The 13,792-nt window shown below is 41.4% G+C and overlaps 1 protein-coding gene across 5 annotated transcripts in view; it reads left to right on the top strand.

Annotated features, from left to right (window-relative positions):
* The window catches only part of ARFGEF3 (ARFGEF family member 3), a 184,895-nt gene that overhangs the window by 44,896 nt on the left and 126,207 nt on the right, over window positions 1-13,792 (top strand). For all 5 annotated transcript variants that reach the window (XM_004740298.3, XM_004740297.3, XM_004740296.3 and 2 more), the window contains exons 3-4: window positions 4,392-4,473; window positions 7,910-8,041. In XM_004740298.3, coding sequence (XP_004740355.1) covers window positions 4,392-4,473; window positions 7,910-8,041 — 214 coding nt within the window. The remainder of the gene's footprint in view (window positions 1-4,391; window positions 4,474-7,909; window positions 8,042-13,792) is intronic.

The raw sequence follows: 13,792 nt of genomic DNA, 5'->3' as shown, positions 1-13,792 counted from the left end.
TTACTTCAAGTTCATATTGAAGTTGGTATTGAAAATTGATTTTTTTTTATTTTTTTTTTAATATTTTATTTATTTATTTGACAGAGATCGCAAGTAGGCAGAGAGGCAGGCAGAGAGAGAGAAGGAAGCAGGCTCCCCGCAGAGCAGAGAGCCCGATGTGGGGCTCGATCCCAGGATCCCGGGACCATGATCTGAGCCGAAAGCAGAGGCTTTAACCCACTGAGCCACCCAGGCGCCCCTGAAAATTGATTTTTGGCAAATCCTAACCTTCCTGCTGTTGACCTATTTCAACTGCCCCATGTTCATTGCTCTCTTCCAGCCCAATAAGGATGGTCTTGACAACACAGTAAAAGAAATAGGTTTAGTCTCCTTGATACAACCAGACACAGTGTCGTGGGATGATGAGTTCTACATGCATATGCAACACTGCTAATTCTTCTTCTTTGAGGAATAATTGCATGTCAGGACATGGAACCTGAGGCCACGGCCCTTATTTAATTAGGCTAGAGGGAACTTGCACATGCCTGTGCATAAAAATAATCACTTAGTGTAACTGAATATTAATATTTGGTATGCCCGTTTCCCAATGAGGCAGCATCTAGAAAGATCAAAAGATGATTTATTCTAATACAGAACGGGCAAAGGGGACCGGGTGTGTGCCACCTTGCAACTTCATTATAAATTTCATCCTGAGACCCAATTAACAGGCCTGTTATTCTCTTTTGTTAAAAATCACTTAAAAAAACTAAGACAGTGGAGTTTTCATGGAACCATAGAGCAAACAATGAAATCAGCCGTGCCTGTGAGCTGCTTTCATTTCCCATGTGTTCATTTCCTGTTGAAGTCAGGAGCTGAGGCTTGTGATGCTAATCTAGGGCATTGCTGGGTCTGAGGGGAGAAGAAACCTGGGATCTTGAAGAGAGTGTCACACACAGACACACCCTCCTTCTCTGCCCCAGGGCTCAGCATAACATCACCTCTTAAGCCCAGTCAAGGAGCCTGTCCCTCTTCCCTGACCCGTCAAAATTTCTGCCATTTTGGGCAGGGTCCTTTCCCTTGAAGTTGGGGGCTTTTAACTTAGGATCCATGTGAAGTTGGCGTTTCAGGGGGTGGTCATGAGTCCTCAACATGATTTCTGTACTTTTCCTAGGAAGAGGGTCATGTGCCAGATACGTTCATGATCCAGAAAAGGTTAGGAAACAGATCGATTCTAATTGTGCTTTGATCTTTTGAGATTAAAAGGTGTTGGAAGGAACTTGGTCTTGGGGGATAAAATCCCATTTGGATTGTATCCAGTAGATTTTAGCTATACAGCCTTGGGCAGGCTAGAGAACCTCTCTGAACCTCCAGTTTCTCAAATGTAAAACCAGATAAGAATGCTTATTTAAGGTTGAAGTGACAGATACACTAAACAGAGAAATAAGGGCTAATTTTATTCATTTTTTTCTGTCTTTCCTTGAATGAAATGAAAGCAAGTATCTGATCAGTTGTGGTTTTGGCCAGATTTTTCTGAGCACCCTGATGGAGTCTTGCTGGTGATTAAATGTTGGTTGAATAGATGGGTGGATGGACGGAGTGCCTTGGCTTCACACCTAGATGAACTCCGTCTCCTTTCTCAAAACACAGTATTTACTAAGAGAGATCTTGGTCCTAAAAGATTTCTCTGTAGGAGAGAACTTGGTTTTGTCAAAGTCCTCCCAGAACAGTTAGCTCCATATCCTGGACAAAATCTTGCTACATACTCTGACAAGATTAGATCTTATTATCCTATGGAAAATCATGATCTGTGCTGCCTTTATCTGTATCAGGACTGGTCAAACTAGAGTCTGTAGGCCAAATCTGGTCATTGCCTGTTTTTGTAAATTTTTATTAGGGCATAGCCATGTTTATTGATTTCTGTATTGTCTACGACTGCTCTTGAACTATGGGAGAGTTGAGTACTTAGGACAGAGACAACGTGAACAGAAAACCTAAAATATTTATTACCTGCCTCTCTATGGAAAAAGTTTGCCTACCCCTGATACATCATTTGTACTCCTTAGTGCTACGCCGTAGGATTGGTCATCAGATGCCCTTTTTCTGGATTGGGAAGTAAGAGCCAACAGAATTAAGTATCTTGAGATCATACAATTTAAAGTAATCCGGGTCTATGTGATTCTTTCCCCTAAACACTGATACCTTTCAATTCAGCCCAAATCTAGTGAACCACTACATCTTTCAGTCCTGTCTGGTGACCATGACTAGCAATGGTAGCAGGCCACACAGTGATGTCCCCTAGAATCATGGTACAACCCTGGGGGGCAGGGGCTGACATTTGTCCACAGCTTGGCTCAGGTCTGTGGTACAAATGGTGTGAATGTGGAAGTAGATGAGAAAGTGGAAGGAGGATTTCACAGACTAGTTCTGAAGACAGCAGAGCCATAGGAGTCTATAGCTGCTTATATGCCAACACAGGGCTGCTTACCAAAGGTTATGAGGTTCAGCATTTCCAGAGTGTCCTTGTGGCTGCCGAGTGTGGCCTCTGCTCTTGTTTGGTGCCCTTGGTGGGTGATGTGTGCGATTTGCGCATTTGCAGCACAGGGCCACTCAGCAGAGACTTTCCTTCCTCTGGGCTGTGAGACCATGGGGGTTTTAGACCTACATACTTGCTCATGGGTACTGAGCCTTCATTGGCAGATATGACTCCAAATATGAGTAGAAAGTTCTTTCCCAGTGAATGAATACTGAAGGAAATTTGTTTCAAGGGTTTGCAGATGAGACTCTGTGGTTCTTCTGTTAATACTCCATCTGCCTGTTATTTCTACTTAGCAGCATTCACCTTTCCAGTTAATTTGTCCAGCTTATAAACTGGTTATGATTAAACCAAAGGTTGGGGGGAAACTTCGGAACAATTCAGCCACTCCTGCTTTACTTGACTGCATAGCCAAGTTTGCCTTATAATGGTAGTTAAGCTGATGGTAATGGGTACAGTGACAAAATTCCAGCCCCCCTGCCCCCCCCCCGCCGCTGGAAGGAACATAGTTGAGTAATTTACCCATCTGTCGCAGGATGTGTCTAATGAAAAACGGCTGCAGTGTTAATTGACTGTCACATAAAAATGGCTATTGTAGCTCTGGGTTGGTGAGGGGAGAGGTGAGAAGGACTCGGAAGGCTCATGTTCTCTCTAATGGAGTCTGTCTTTGTTCTGTCTTTGTGGCCAGCATCAGGGATGATCTGGGACTCTTGCTTCATCTGTTGTGGAGCTGCTGTTGGAGGATCCACAGAAAAGCAGCAGGGCTGCAGGGCCTGACATCCTTCTGATAGGAAGGAATCAGAGCTATAATTAACTTTTTGTTTCATTGTGCTCTACAACAGTGACCCTTAGTTCTCCAAAGACGAAATCCCATAGCCTCACCCTGTAGCTTTCATACTCCATGAATCTTTCAGTTTATGCTGAAAATAGAAAACAGATAAAAATGAGGTTGCTGTGGTTTAAGTGGGGGCGGGGGATCCTGGTAAAATTAAGTAACATTCCATTTGTTGTGCCAGTGTAGCTCCATGGGGAAATAATAGGTTGATTAAAATTCTTGGATATTGTTTAATTATTTAGAGTGAATGTTCTAACAGAACGATGGGTTTTTTAAACAGCTCTTTTGGTTTGTTCTTAACATATTTTAGTGCCCACTTATTTTTTTAAGCTTTAAAACATCTGAGTACCTCTCCACATACATCTTTTTCATCATTCCCATGATACCAGGGACCTCTCATTGGTCAAACATGCTGATATTTATATTTCTGTCCTGGAAACATGTTTATGGAGAAGCCATCACACAACTCAGCTCTACCTGATGGAGACTAAAAAGTGAATTTAAAAATGATAAATGGTTGCTGAACATTTTGAGTTGGAGAGAAACTGACACGTTAATAAAATTTCAATTTATATTGATGAAGCAAAGTAGTGGTGGTGATGCATTCACTTTGTAGACGAGAGAGAGGTATGAGCAAAACATTGTAATATATATCAATGGTGCTTTCTACAGTTGTTCACCCCAGGTGTACTGGGTATAGCAATTACATTTACGAGAGTAAGGCACGAGCACAGACTGGTGAGACTGCTGCCACAAAATAATTTGTACACCAAAACAATTGCTCGAAGGTCCTTGTGATGGCTCTTCCTGTGGCCAAGGAAAGTGCCGATATGCTCTCATTTCTGCACAGGTGTTTTTTTGTTTTTCTTTTTCTTTCATTTTTTTTTTTTCTGTGTGTTTAAGTCCATGTGCATTTTTTATTCTCAGTTATGGTTTTTATGTATGTGTGTCGCAGTATTTGGGAGTGGGTATGCATAAGGATTGTATCACTTGACTGCCAGCTTTGCTGAGCTCATATGTTGTCCTTATTTATGTGTTTGCCAGGGAGAAATGCTTGCTTCCTCTCCAGTTGGCTTTGGAATCCAAGAATGTGAAACTGGCCCAACATGCTCTGGCGGGAATACAGGTATGGCTCTCACTGGGTGCAACCAGGTGACAGAAATGAACAGGCTACTTTGGCATTGAAAGAGCAAATAAGTAACATTTTAAATAATAGCTGTTTAAAGACCTGGACTACAATTTGATTGAACTAGGTAATAACCACAGAGGATAACCGAATTTTCATATATTTACCAGCATTTCTTGGGACACAGCATTAGACTGTTGAGCGTTTCTTGTCTGCCACTGATTCCCAGCTAAGCTCACACAGAAATGAAATACTTCAGGGGACGTCCACCTTTAGGAGGACAAAGGATCCCAAGAGAGACACCTTAAGTTCTATACCAATCCAAATCTTATGTACATTCAGCATCTTTGGTTCCGTGGAAGGAGAATTAATAGTAAACTGGAAAGATTTTGTCTTGTTTTCTATTTTACAGTTAGGTTGGTGAACAAATTCATGCGTTTTGTTTCCAGAGCAAGAATGGGAGGGGGAAAAAATTTAGCCTAATCAGAAAAGTCAGATTGGTTAAGGACTTTCCTTCTCTGAGCGTTTGTTCATTCGTAGTTTACACCGTCTAGAATAGGTCTGATTCCAACAGTGTGAAGGTGATGACTATATAATATATTGGCTTTTAAGTGACTTAGTTCTTAAGTGACAGGCCTGTGGGGTTTGTTCAGGGTGGCCGTGGATTGGTGGTATTTGTCAGATGTCTTTTCACATTAGCATGTGCTATTTCATCCTCTAAGTGTCTTTCTCATACATATGAAAGAATGAAAAGACTATGGCTCTTCTTTCTCTAGTGGATTGAAATTAGATAATGTGTTTTAATATGCATTAGTATTAGACCTTTTTAAACATTGTAAGTGATATTAAAAACTCTTTGCTTTCTCTGACATGATTGGGCCAACCATGGGTGTGAATGGGAGTTTATTTCGACCTGCTATGTATGTTCCCTTTTCTCTAGGAAAATGTACAGATTTCCCTTTTTTTTTTTTTAAAGATTTATTTATTTATTTATTTATTTATTTGAGAGAGAGAGAGAGCAGAGTTGGGGCAGGGGGCAGGGAGAAGGAGAAAGAGAATCTTGAGCAGACTCCCTGCTCAGCCTGGAGCCTGTTATCGGACTTGATCCTACGACCCTGTGATCATGACCTGCACCAAAATCAACAGTCAGCCACTTCACCAACAGAGGCACCCTGGTGCACACCCTCCCCCCCCCCCCCGTTTACTTTTTTAACTCCCAAACACTCCAACCTTACAGAACCATGTTTGCACGGGCTTGCTCTATCACTTTAACTCCAGGGACTTGCTGGGCGGTCCCAGCAAGAGGAAGAGCCTTCCTCTTGCCACCCTGTATGTACTTCCTCTGAACTTTCGCAATCTTGCAGGACTTTCCAGTCCTTATCACGTCAAGTAAAAACACGTGCGTATATAAATTTAACTCCGGGGTGCCTGGCATGCACTGTGTGACAGTGTGGTGGTGGGGGGGATCTCTTTTGAGAGGATGTGAACAAGTGTCAGGGAGTCCTGAGAAGGTTTGAAGAACTTATTTTCTGGATCTACAGTGACATTCCACTGAAAGAGGGAGTCCTTACACAGGATGAGTCAGAATTTCAAAGGTTCTTGGCTGCAAGCATATGCGGAATGGGATGAGGACAGATTTAACAGGAATAAATATAAAATCCTACACTAGGGTCTCAAATAGAATAGCTTAATTGCAGCCCTTGCGAATGAGAATTAGGGATTTCAGGGTGAGTCAGCCTCGAATGCACTGTGACTTACAACTAAGCTCATTTGATCTGAGAATATAATTAAAGTTAGGCATTGCTGTTTTTCAGATTTTGGTTTTAAGCAATAAACACATTTAATTATCTCACTTAACTAGAATTCTAGAGGCAGGCATTTCTGGTTTGGGTGTGACCGCTCAATGGTGCCACCAAAGACCCCATTTATTTTTGTCTTTCCCTTCTGCCATCTTAAACATTTTTAAGATTTTTTTTTTTTAAAGAGCAGTTTTAGATTTACAATAAAATTGAGAAAAAGGTATGGAAATTTCCCATATGCCCCCTATGCCCACCCATGCCTAGCCTCCCCCATTATCACTCACCAGAATGGTGTATGTGTATGTGTGTGTGTGTGTTTTTTAAAAGATTTTATTTTATTTATTTATTTATTTATTTGAGTAGTCGGAGAGGCAGGCAGAGAGAGAGAGGGAAGCAGGCTCCCTGCTGAGCAGAGAGCCCGATGCGGAACTCGAGCCCAGGACCCTGAGATCATGACCTGAGCCGAAGGCAGTGGCTTAACCCACTGAGCCACCCAGGCGCCCCGTGTGTGTATTTTTTTAACCAGGGATCAACCAACAGTGACAGATCTTAATCACCCGAAGTTCAGAGTGTACCTTAGGGACCAGTCTTGGTTGCATAATTCTTTAATGTCAGACCACCCCTTCAAGTGTGACAGTCACTCCAGAGGCCTCATTTTTAAGCAGGAGAGCATCTGTGAAGCTATCTTACACCAGGACCATTTGAAGATACCCCAGGAGGTTTAATATGGAGAAGAAAAGACTTAGGGGGCTTCACAGTTGACTTCTGAAATTTTAGCTTAGTCTTATGGCTCCAGGAAAAAGATGAAGGAGTAGGAGTTCTAGGGAGGGTTTTTGTACAATCTAAGAATTTTATGAAAAATGAGAGTTGTCCCCTCACCAAAAAGAGCTGTGACATATAGTATCTCCTGAGAGACCTCATGAAAGTGAACATCTCATTTTAGTTTTTGTGGGATTCACTTTCTGATGGAAACACATTAAGATTTGTGAGTTCATGAATGCTTCTTGGGTAAATGATTGTTCACGTTAGGAAATATCTGAAAAATGAACTTGTTGTTTACAAGACCTTCTCCTTTCCTATGACAAATCTATTTTCAGAAAGGGTTATGTGTGAATGTGACTTTGATTAGGTGCTAGATGGCAATGGGCACATTCATCCTCTGTCCCCACCAACCACACAACTTGTATGGTCGCCATGTTATTTAGAATGAATTCTCTAACAGCAGCAAAAAGTCTTTGCTCAGGGCGCCTGGGTGGCTCAATGGGTTAAAGCCTCTGCCTTCAGCTCAGGTCATGATCTCAGGGTCCTAGGATCGAGCCCCATGTCCGGCTCCTTGCTCAGCGGGGAATCTGCTTTCCCCTCTCTCTCTCCCCACTGCTCTGCCTACTTGTGATCTCTCTCTCTGTCAAATGGATAAATAAAATCTTTAAAAAAAAAAAAAGTCTTTGCGCAGACTGTGCAAAAGGTTTGATGCATTTGTCCTTGTTTGTTGGCATGTAGCATGAGTTCTTTCCAAATGGCCTCCACCGACAGGGCTCCTGAGTACGAAAAATTATCCTCAGGACATACTAAGATACAACAGACTATGGCAGCAGGGGAAAGCCTGTCTGTGATCATTGCCTTGTGCCTCTTTACAGAAGCTTCTGTCAGAAGAGAGGTTTGTATCCATGGAAACAGACTCTGATGAGAAGCAGCTGCTCAATCAGATCCTGAACGCTGTGAAAGTGACGCCTTCCCTCAATGAAGACCTGCAGGTGGAAGTGATGAAGGTTGGTTTGACGTGGCTGCTGGTTTGCGTCACTGGGATGGGAACAGACTGACCCCCCCCCCAACCTCTCACTGTTAGCCTAGAAATGCCTCCATATTGTGGTGATGCCAGCTCCCTTTTCATTTGGAATATATGGTTATTCTTGCTTATGGTCCCCCAGAATTACCTGGATTGTTGAACAGAAATGATAACTAGGTAAAAAAATAGAATTTCAGTAAATCTATATGATTTTTGGCTTGATCCTGCACATCCAATGTTATTAGGTAATGTCTTTGTCACTTTTTAAGAGAATGCACGGGAGTAGGTCCAGTTTTTAGATCTGGTCATTCTGGGTATTCTGCTGCCTATTTATGTTAAAACAAAGCAGTGATCAAATGATGTTTTCACATATTCTAAGGCTTTAGAAATAGGCAGTTTAAGGTCAGGAAGACCAACTTGGGGAACTACATTAGAATCCCATCTTTCTTGTCTATTATCAAATTATGGGAACATTATCTCCCCCATTTCAGTTACCACTTTGGGGGATGGCACCTCTCCCTCCCCTTTCCCTTTGCCCTCCCTTTTGGGAGTCCCTTATGCCGACTCTGGAATGTGTCTTATCCTGTGAATGAACAATGAATTGAGCTGCAGAGGATGGAAATCTCTGCCCCAGAACAGCACCTCAGTCAGAGCAACACAGCTGGAACCAGTGCGCTGGCTTTTAATAACGCCATCTATTCATTTTCTCCTGGAGGAATAAGTGTAGAGGAATATTTAAGAATAGTTGGTGTCCTAGAATGGTTGATTTCTTCCTGGAAATGCATTGAAGGATTTTTGTCTCGGGTAAGAGAATTCACTCCTCTGGGTTTCAGTTTCTCCATTCAGAGAAGATGATTTCAGTCATGATATTTTCTCAGTGCCCTGGGCCTCAGCATAGCCCATAGCTGACAGGTAATTTCAGTGCAGTGATGACGAGCTGAGACTCTGAAGCAGCTGATTCACTTTTCAGATGGATGTCCTCAGGTAGATTCCTTAACCTCTCTGTGCCTTGGTCTCCTCATCTATAAAATGGGGGAAATAATAGCACGTACCCAACAGGATTGTTGCAAGGATTAAATGAGTGATATTTGTAAAGAACTTAGCACAATATCTGGCATAAAGCCAGTGCTTTACAAGTGTTGGCATATGCCTACTACTTCCCACCTGCGGGTGCTGAGTCATAGTCTCAGTGGGTGCGTCTAGGAACATTATTTTTTTTAAACACTCTTTATTTGAGAGAAAGGGAAAGAGAGCACAAATGAAGTGGGGAAGAGGGAGAAGCAGACTCCCCACTGAGCAGGGAGCCTGATTCAGGGCTCGATCCCAGGACCCCGGGATCATGACCTAAGCCAAAACCACATGCTTAACCTTCTGAGCCACCCAGGTGCCCCTAGGACTATTCTTAAAGTAAACATTGAGAATCCCCCGAAGATCTCATTCGTCTTTAACTCTCTCTGATTCAGTTTTGCCTTGTCCTCTGACATCCATTTGGCAGCTGAGCATTCATAGGAACTGAAGAGCAACCTTTTCTAGAACTTATTTGACTTCTCTACTTCCTCCATGCCGCTGTTGAGAGACAGACAAGGCTCGCTGCCATGTTAACTTTTGTGGCTTCCAAGATCAGTCTGTTGAGTTGTTCTTGTAGTATTAGGTCTCCGTGTACTGGAGGGTGAGCTGTGGTGTCACAAGGAGACACACACTCCACAGACTCGCATTCTTCTGGAAATAGAAGGAGAAAGTGCCCGTTCTTCTACAAGTCTTAGAGAAGCAGGATGCTTAATGGTTATGTCAAGAGTAACACCTGTTTTGAAAATTTAGGCCTGCTTCCTCATTCCAGCCCAGCAGTGCCTTCTGCTAGCCTTGCTGAGGACAGAAGTTGACACATGTTAACTCTACTGGAAATCCTGGAAAGCATATCTTAATGGACTTTCTAATGACACTATGATAGAATTTGACATTAATGTTCAGGAAGAAATCAGGCATTGTCAGACAAGAAGAAAACAGTAATTTGGCCTGCCATTCTTTAAAATTAGATTTCCAAAATGCTTAAAAAGAGAAGGGCCTTTGCCTTATGCTATTAATCATTTTAACCATTTAAACATTGGGAGTGGGGAAAAAAATACTTCAGTTTACAACAAACTTGGCCTTCAGTTACTTTCTTTTGAGACAAACCTTTTTAGACAAGATAACTAACGATACGCTCAAGTGCTATTATTAGCCTCAAGTGCATCTCCAGAGCTGGGGGTCCAAGCGTGAGAGTCCACGAGGGAAGGTTCCATGATCATTACTTATTTCTGACATTTAAATTATTTGGGTATAAAGACATACCCAAATTATAGCATTTCTGGCTTAGAAATAATAATAGTGTTTATACCCTTTCTCTATGCAGGATAAATTTCTGCAGTAACTTCAGTCACCTTTAGAAGTGTGTGCCCTTTTCTTTTGGGTGCTATCCTACTTGTAATGGCCCAACTAAAAACTCACCAATACATCCTGGTTTTGCTAATATCATTACCATATTAAAATGGTTTTGCCACTTGTTCTCGCCAAAAGAAAGAATTGGATGAGCCCTCAAGGAAAAGCTCGATCCCCATTACACAGGAAGGGTATATTTATTCTTGATGCTTTATATAACTCATCCTCATGATAAATGATCTAAACTAGGCATCTCCTATAAAAATCCATTTTATATAAATATTTTGCAGGTACTATAAAATCTTTTAAAGTGAGATATGGTAGGCATTTTCAGATACCGGGATGTTATTCAGGAGCGATAAAGCCACACCATTCATTTTTTATTTATGTCTGTCTCACCACAGCAGAGCCCATTTTTATGACAAACCCCAGGTGCCATTTTTTTTAAGAAGCTATGCCATGCATTTTACTCACACGTTGCTCTCTGGTAGTGTTTGTAAACATGAGAAATTGAACCCTGTCACACTCTTAAGAGTGTGGAGCGCTTGTATTAAATTCCTGGAGAGAAAATAATATGGCTTCCTCTTTGAAGTCTCCCAGAGATTAAACAAACTGTCTAATAATGAGACTCAAGATTCCAAAGGTAGTGTTCTCGTTTGGAAAGAAGGCCCTAGACTTTCAACCGGAGGGTTAAAGAAAAGAAATCAGTGATGCTTGCTCCTGACAAATTAAATCAGAGTGAGGTTAGATCACTTAGTCTAAGATCTGTTCTGCATGGTTTGACTGTCTAACAAAAGGGGGAGAAGAGGCAATTTGGATTTATGGAAACAGCCATGTTTCCAAATAAAAATTTTATTTTTATTATGATTTATGGAAACAGCCATGGAATCCAAATAAAAATTTTACAGCTTGAGCAAATCAAGGATCAGGACTGTAGAATCAGAAAGAAGGTTTCTCTGAAGATAGATTATCTTAGTAAGGGATTAACAGAAAGCAGGGAACTACTTAATATTTAGGTTAAACACTTGCCTGCTTTGGTAACATTTTCCCATGGTGGGTGCCATTTGGGTAAATGCCACGCAGACTCCCCAGGAGCCGGGTACATAACTAATGACATCTCTGACTAGAACAATTAGGACTTTTTTTTCCCCTTCTTCCTGATAGATAACCTTTAGAGAGGTTATTAGCTGATACAGCTGGCTGAGTCTTTAAAACTGAAGGGAACTGTGGCTGGCCTTCTGCCTCTAGAAATGTGTCAGAGATGTGTGCAGCCTATCTGAGGGAGGCAGCCGGCTTTGTGGATAAGGAAGGATGTGATAATGGATACTGAGAAAGCATCTGATGGATGTGTTGTTATTAGATGTTTTTCTTTGGGTGTGTCTTTTGGTGATAGAAATGATACTGGTGGGATCCTTCACAATTTTTCAAGGAGAAATGACAGGGGTTGATAATTTGATATTTACTGTGCATCAGATGCACTGGTCAATACCGTACGTTCACACTCAGGTCATACATCTAGTCAAATGGCGGGGCCAGTGTTTGCCCTGTAATGCCGCTGGAGGTCAAACTTACGCTCTTAAACAGAGGGTCAGGTCACTTGCCTTCTGAGTCTATTCTAAAAGGCGCATGGGTGTTAGCACTATCCCTATTCGAAAGAGAATCGAATAGAAAAGTTCAGTCACAGGCTGGTAAGGGGCAAAGCTAATAGTGGCTCAGAACCCTGTGGGTTTCGGCATCCTCCGTGACCATACATTCTCTTACTAGTTTCAAGACCTAGATTCAAGTTTGAAGAAGAATCAATGTCTTTCCACCAAATTAGCTAATGGCTGTGTGTGTGTGTGTGTGTGTGTGTGTGTAAGATAGAGAAGGATCGAGATTGAGATCAGGTTGGGGGGAGGGAAAGAGCATGTCATTTAATGTTGAGGTATTTTTCTACAGAAAATACAGATGGAGAAAGAGCTGATGGCCGTAGAGATAGACCTAAGGTGTCCATTTAGAACTCTGGTCTTACAGTGAGAAGGAGAGCGTGCTTTTAAATTATGTACCAACAAGGCAGTCAGTGCCTTGGTCTGGGAGAAAGAAGCAGACCAAATAAAGGGACTGTTTCTAAATTCCTCTCCGTCATGTCCTAATGGAGGAGTCTCATTCTGGCTCTTTATCCAATGGTTAGCTTTGATGCCCATGACTCTGGGCAGTGGGTCTTCCGGAGTGCCTCATGTGAGAAACGATCATTAGTGCAGCTTCAGGATGAAATGGTTAAATTGTCTTCCCCTCTCGTAACAAGGAGAAATCCCTTCTTAGTCTAAAGCTACTGAGACAATTTAGAAGATCTGCAGCAATCTCTGGTATTAAGGAAAAATCCAGGATTTGATAAAAACCATTTAATTTTAATGTACCATTGCTAGAGATTGTTCTGACTTATTTACAAACATATTATTTCTGTAATTAATGCAGAGGAGTTTGTAAAATATGTGGATCTGCTAAGTAAATGGTTCTTAAACCACCCATTTTCCTGCTGCTAAGACTGAATGATGATCCTCTTTTCCCACTTTGTAGACACACTGATAAAATTCTTACTAAGTTTTTCTCCCAGGTTTCTTTACTCTCCACTATGACTGCCTCAGAGAGACAATAAAAATATATGAAGAAGTAAGAAGCAAACACTGAAACCTTAGAAATACAATTTTCCTTTCAATAGTATGCATTATTTTTGAGATGAAGATATTTTCACATTATCTATTTTTTTAAGTGCCACAATTTCCAATGCCATGCCATTTGAATACATCTGAGAACAGTTCTGCTAAGTGTTTTTACAGATTTTCCTCATAATTTTTATTAAGCAAGTACAGATAGAGAGGCCTTCACTGTTCACTGTGGATGGTCCACAGTTTCTAGTAAAGTAGGGAGATCCTTCGATTGTTTCAGTCATTTATTCCTCAAATATTTTATTGTTTCTTGTGCGCCAAGCACTATGCAAGCCACAAAAGATCTTTGGTGAAGAAAATGAAACCAAAACCAAACAGAAACAGGGTCTGTTTGGAGGTTAGCAATGGAGATAGAAATCAATTAACACGTAAGTACACATATATTGTGATGAACACGAGGATAGAAAAATCTAGGGACCTAAAAGTATATTTCTAATAGTGCCTGATGGAGGACAGATGAAGAGGATGACAGAGAAGGCTATTCTTAAGTGACATTTAAAATAAATAACATTTAACATGAGGAGATGAGCCTGGGTGTTATACCCAACTGATGAATTATTGAACACTACATCTGAAACTAATGCTGGTGGCTAATTGAATTTAAATAAGCAAAT

The sequence above is a fragment of the Mustela putorius genome, unplaced genomic scaffold, assembly GCF_011764305.1.
Source record: "Mustela putorius furo isolate JIRA1106 unplaced genomic scaffold, ASM1176430v1.1 tig00003863_pilon_pilon_pilon, whole genome shotgun sequence".
Taxonomy (NCBI): Eukaryota; Metazoa; Chordata; class Mammalia; order Carnivora; family Mustelidae; genus Mustela; species Mustela putorius.
This window is presented reverse-complemented; position numbering and strand designations above follow the sequence as displayed.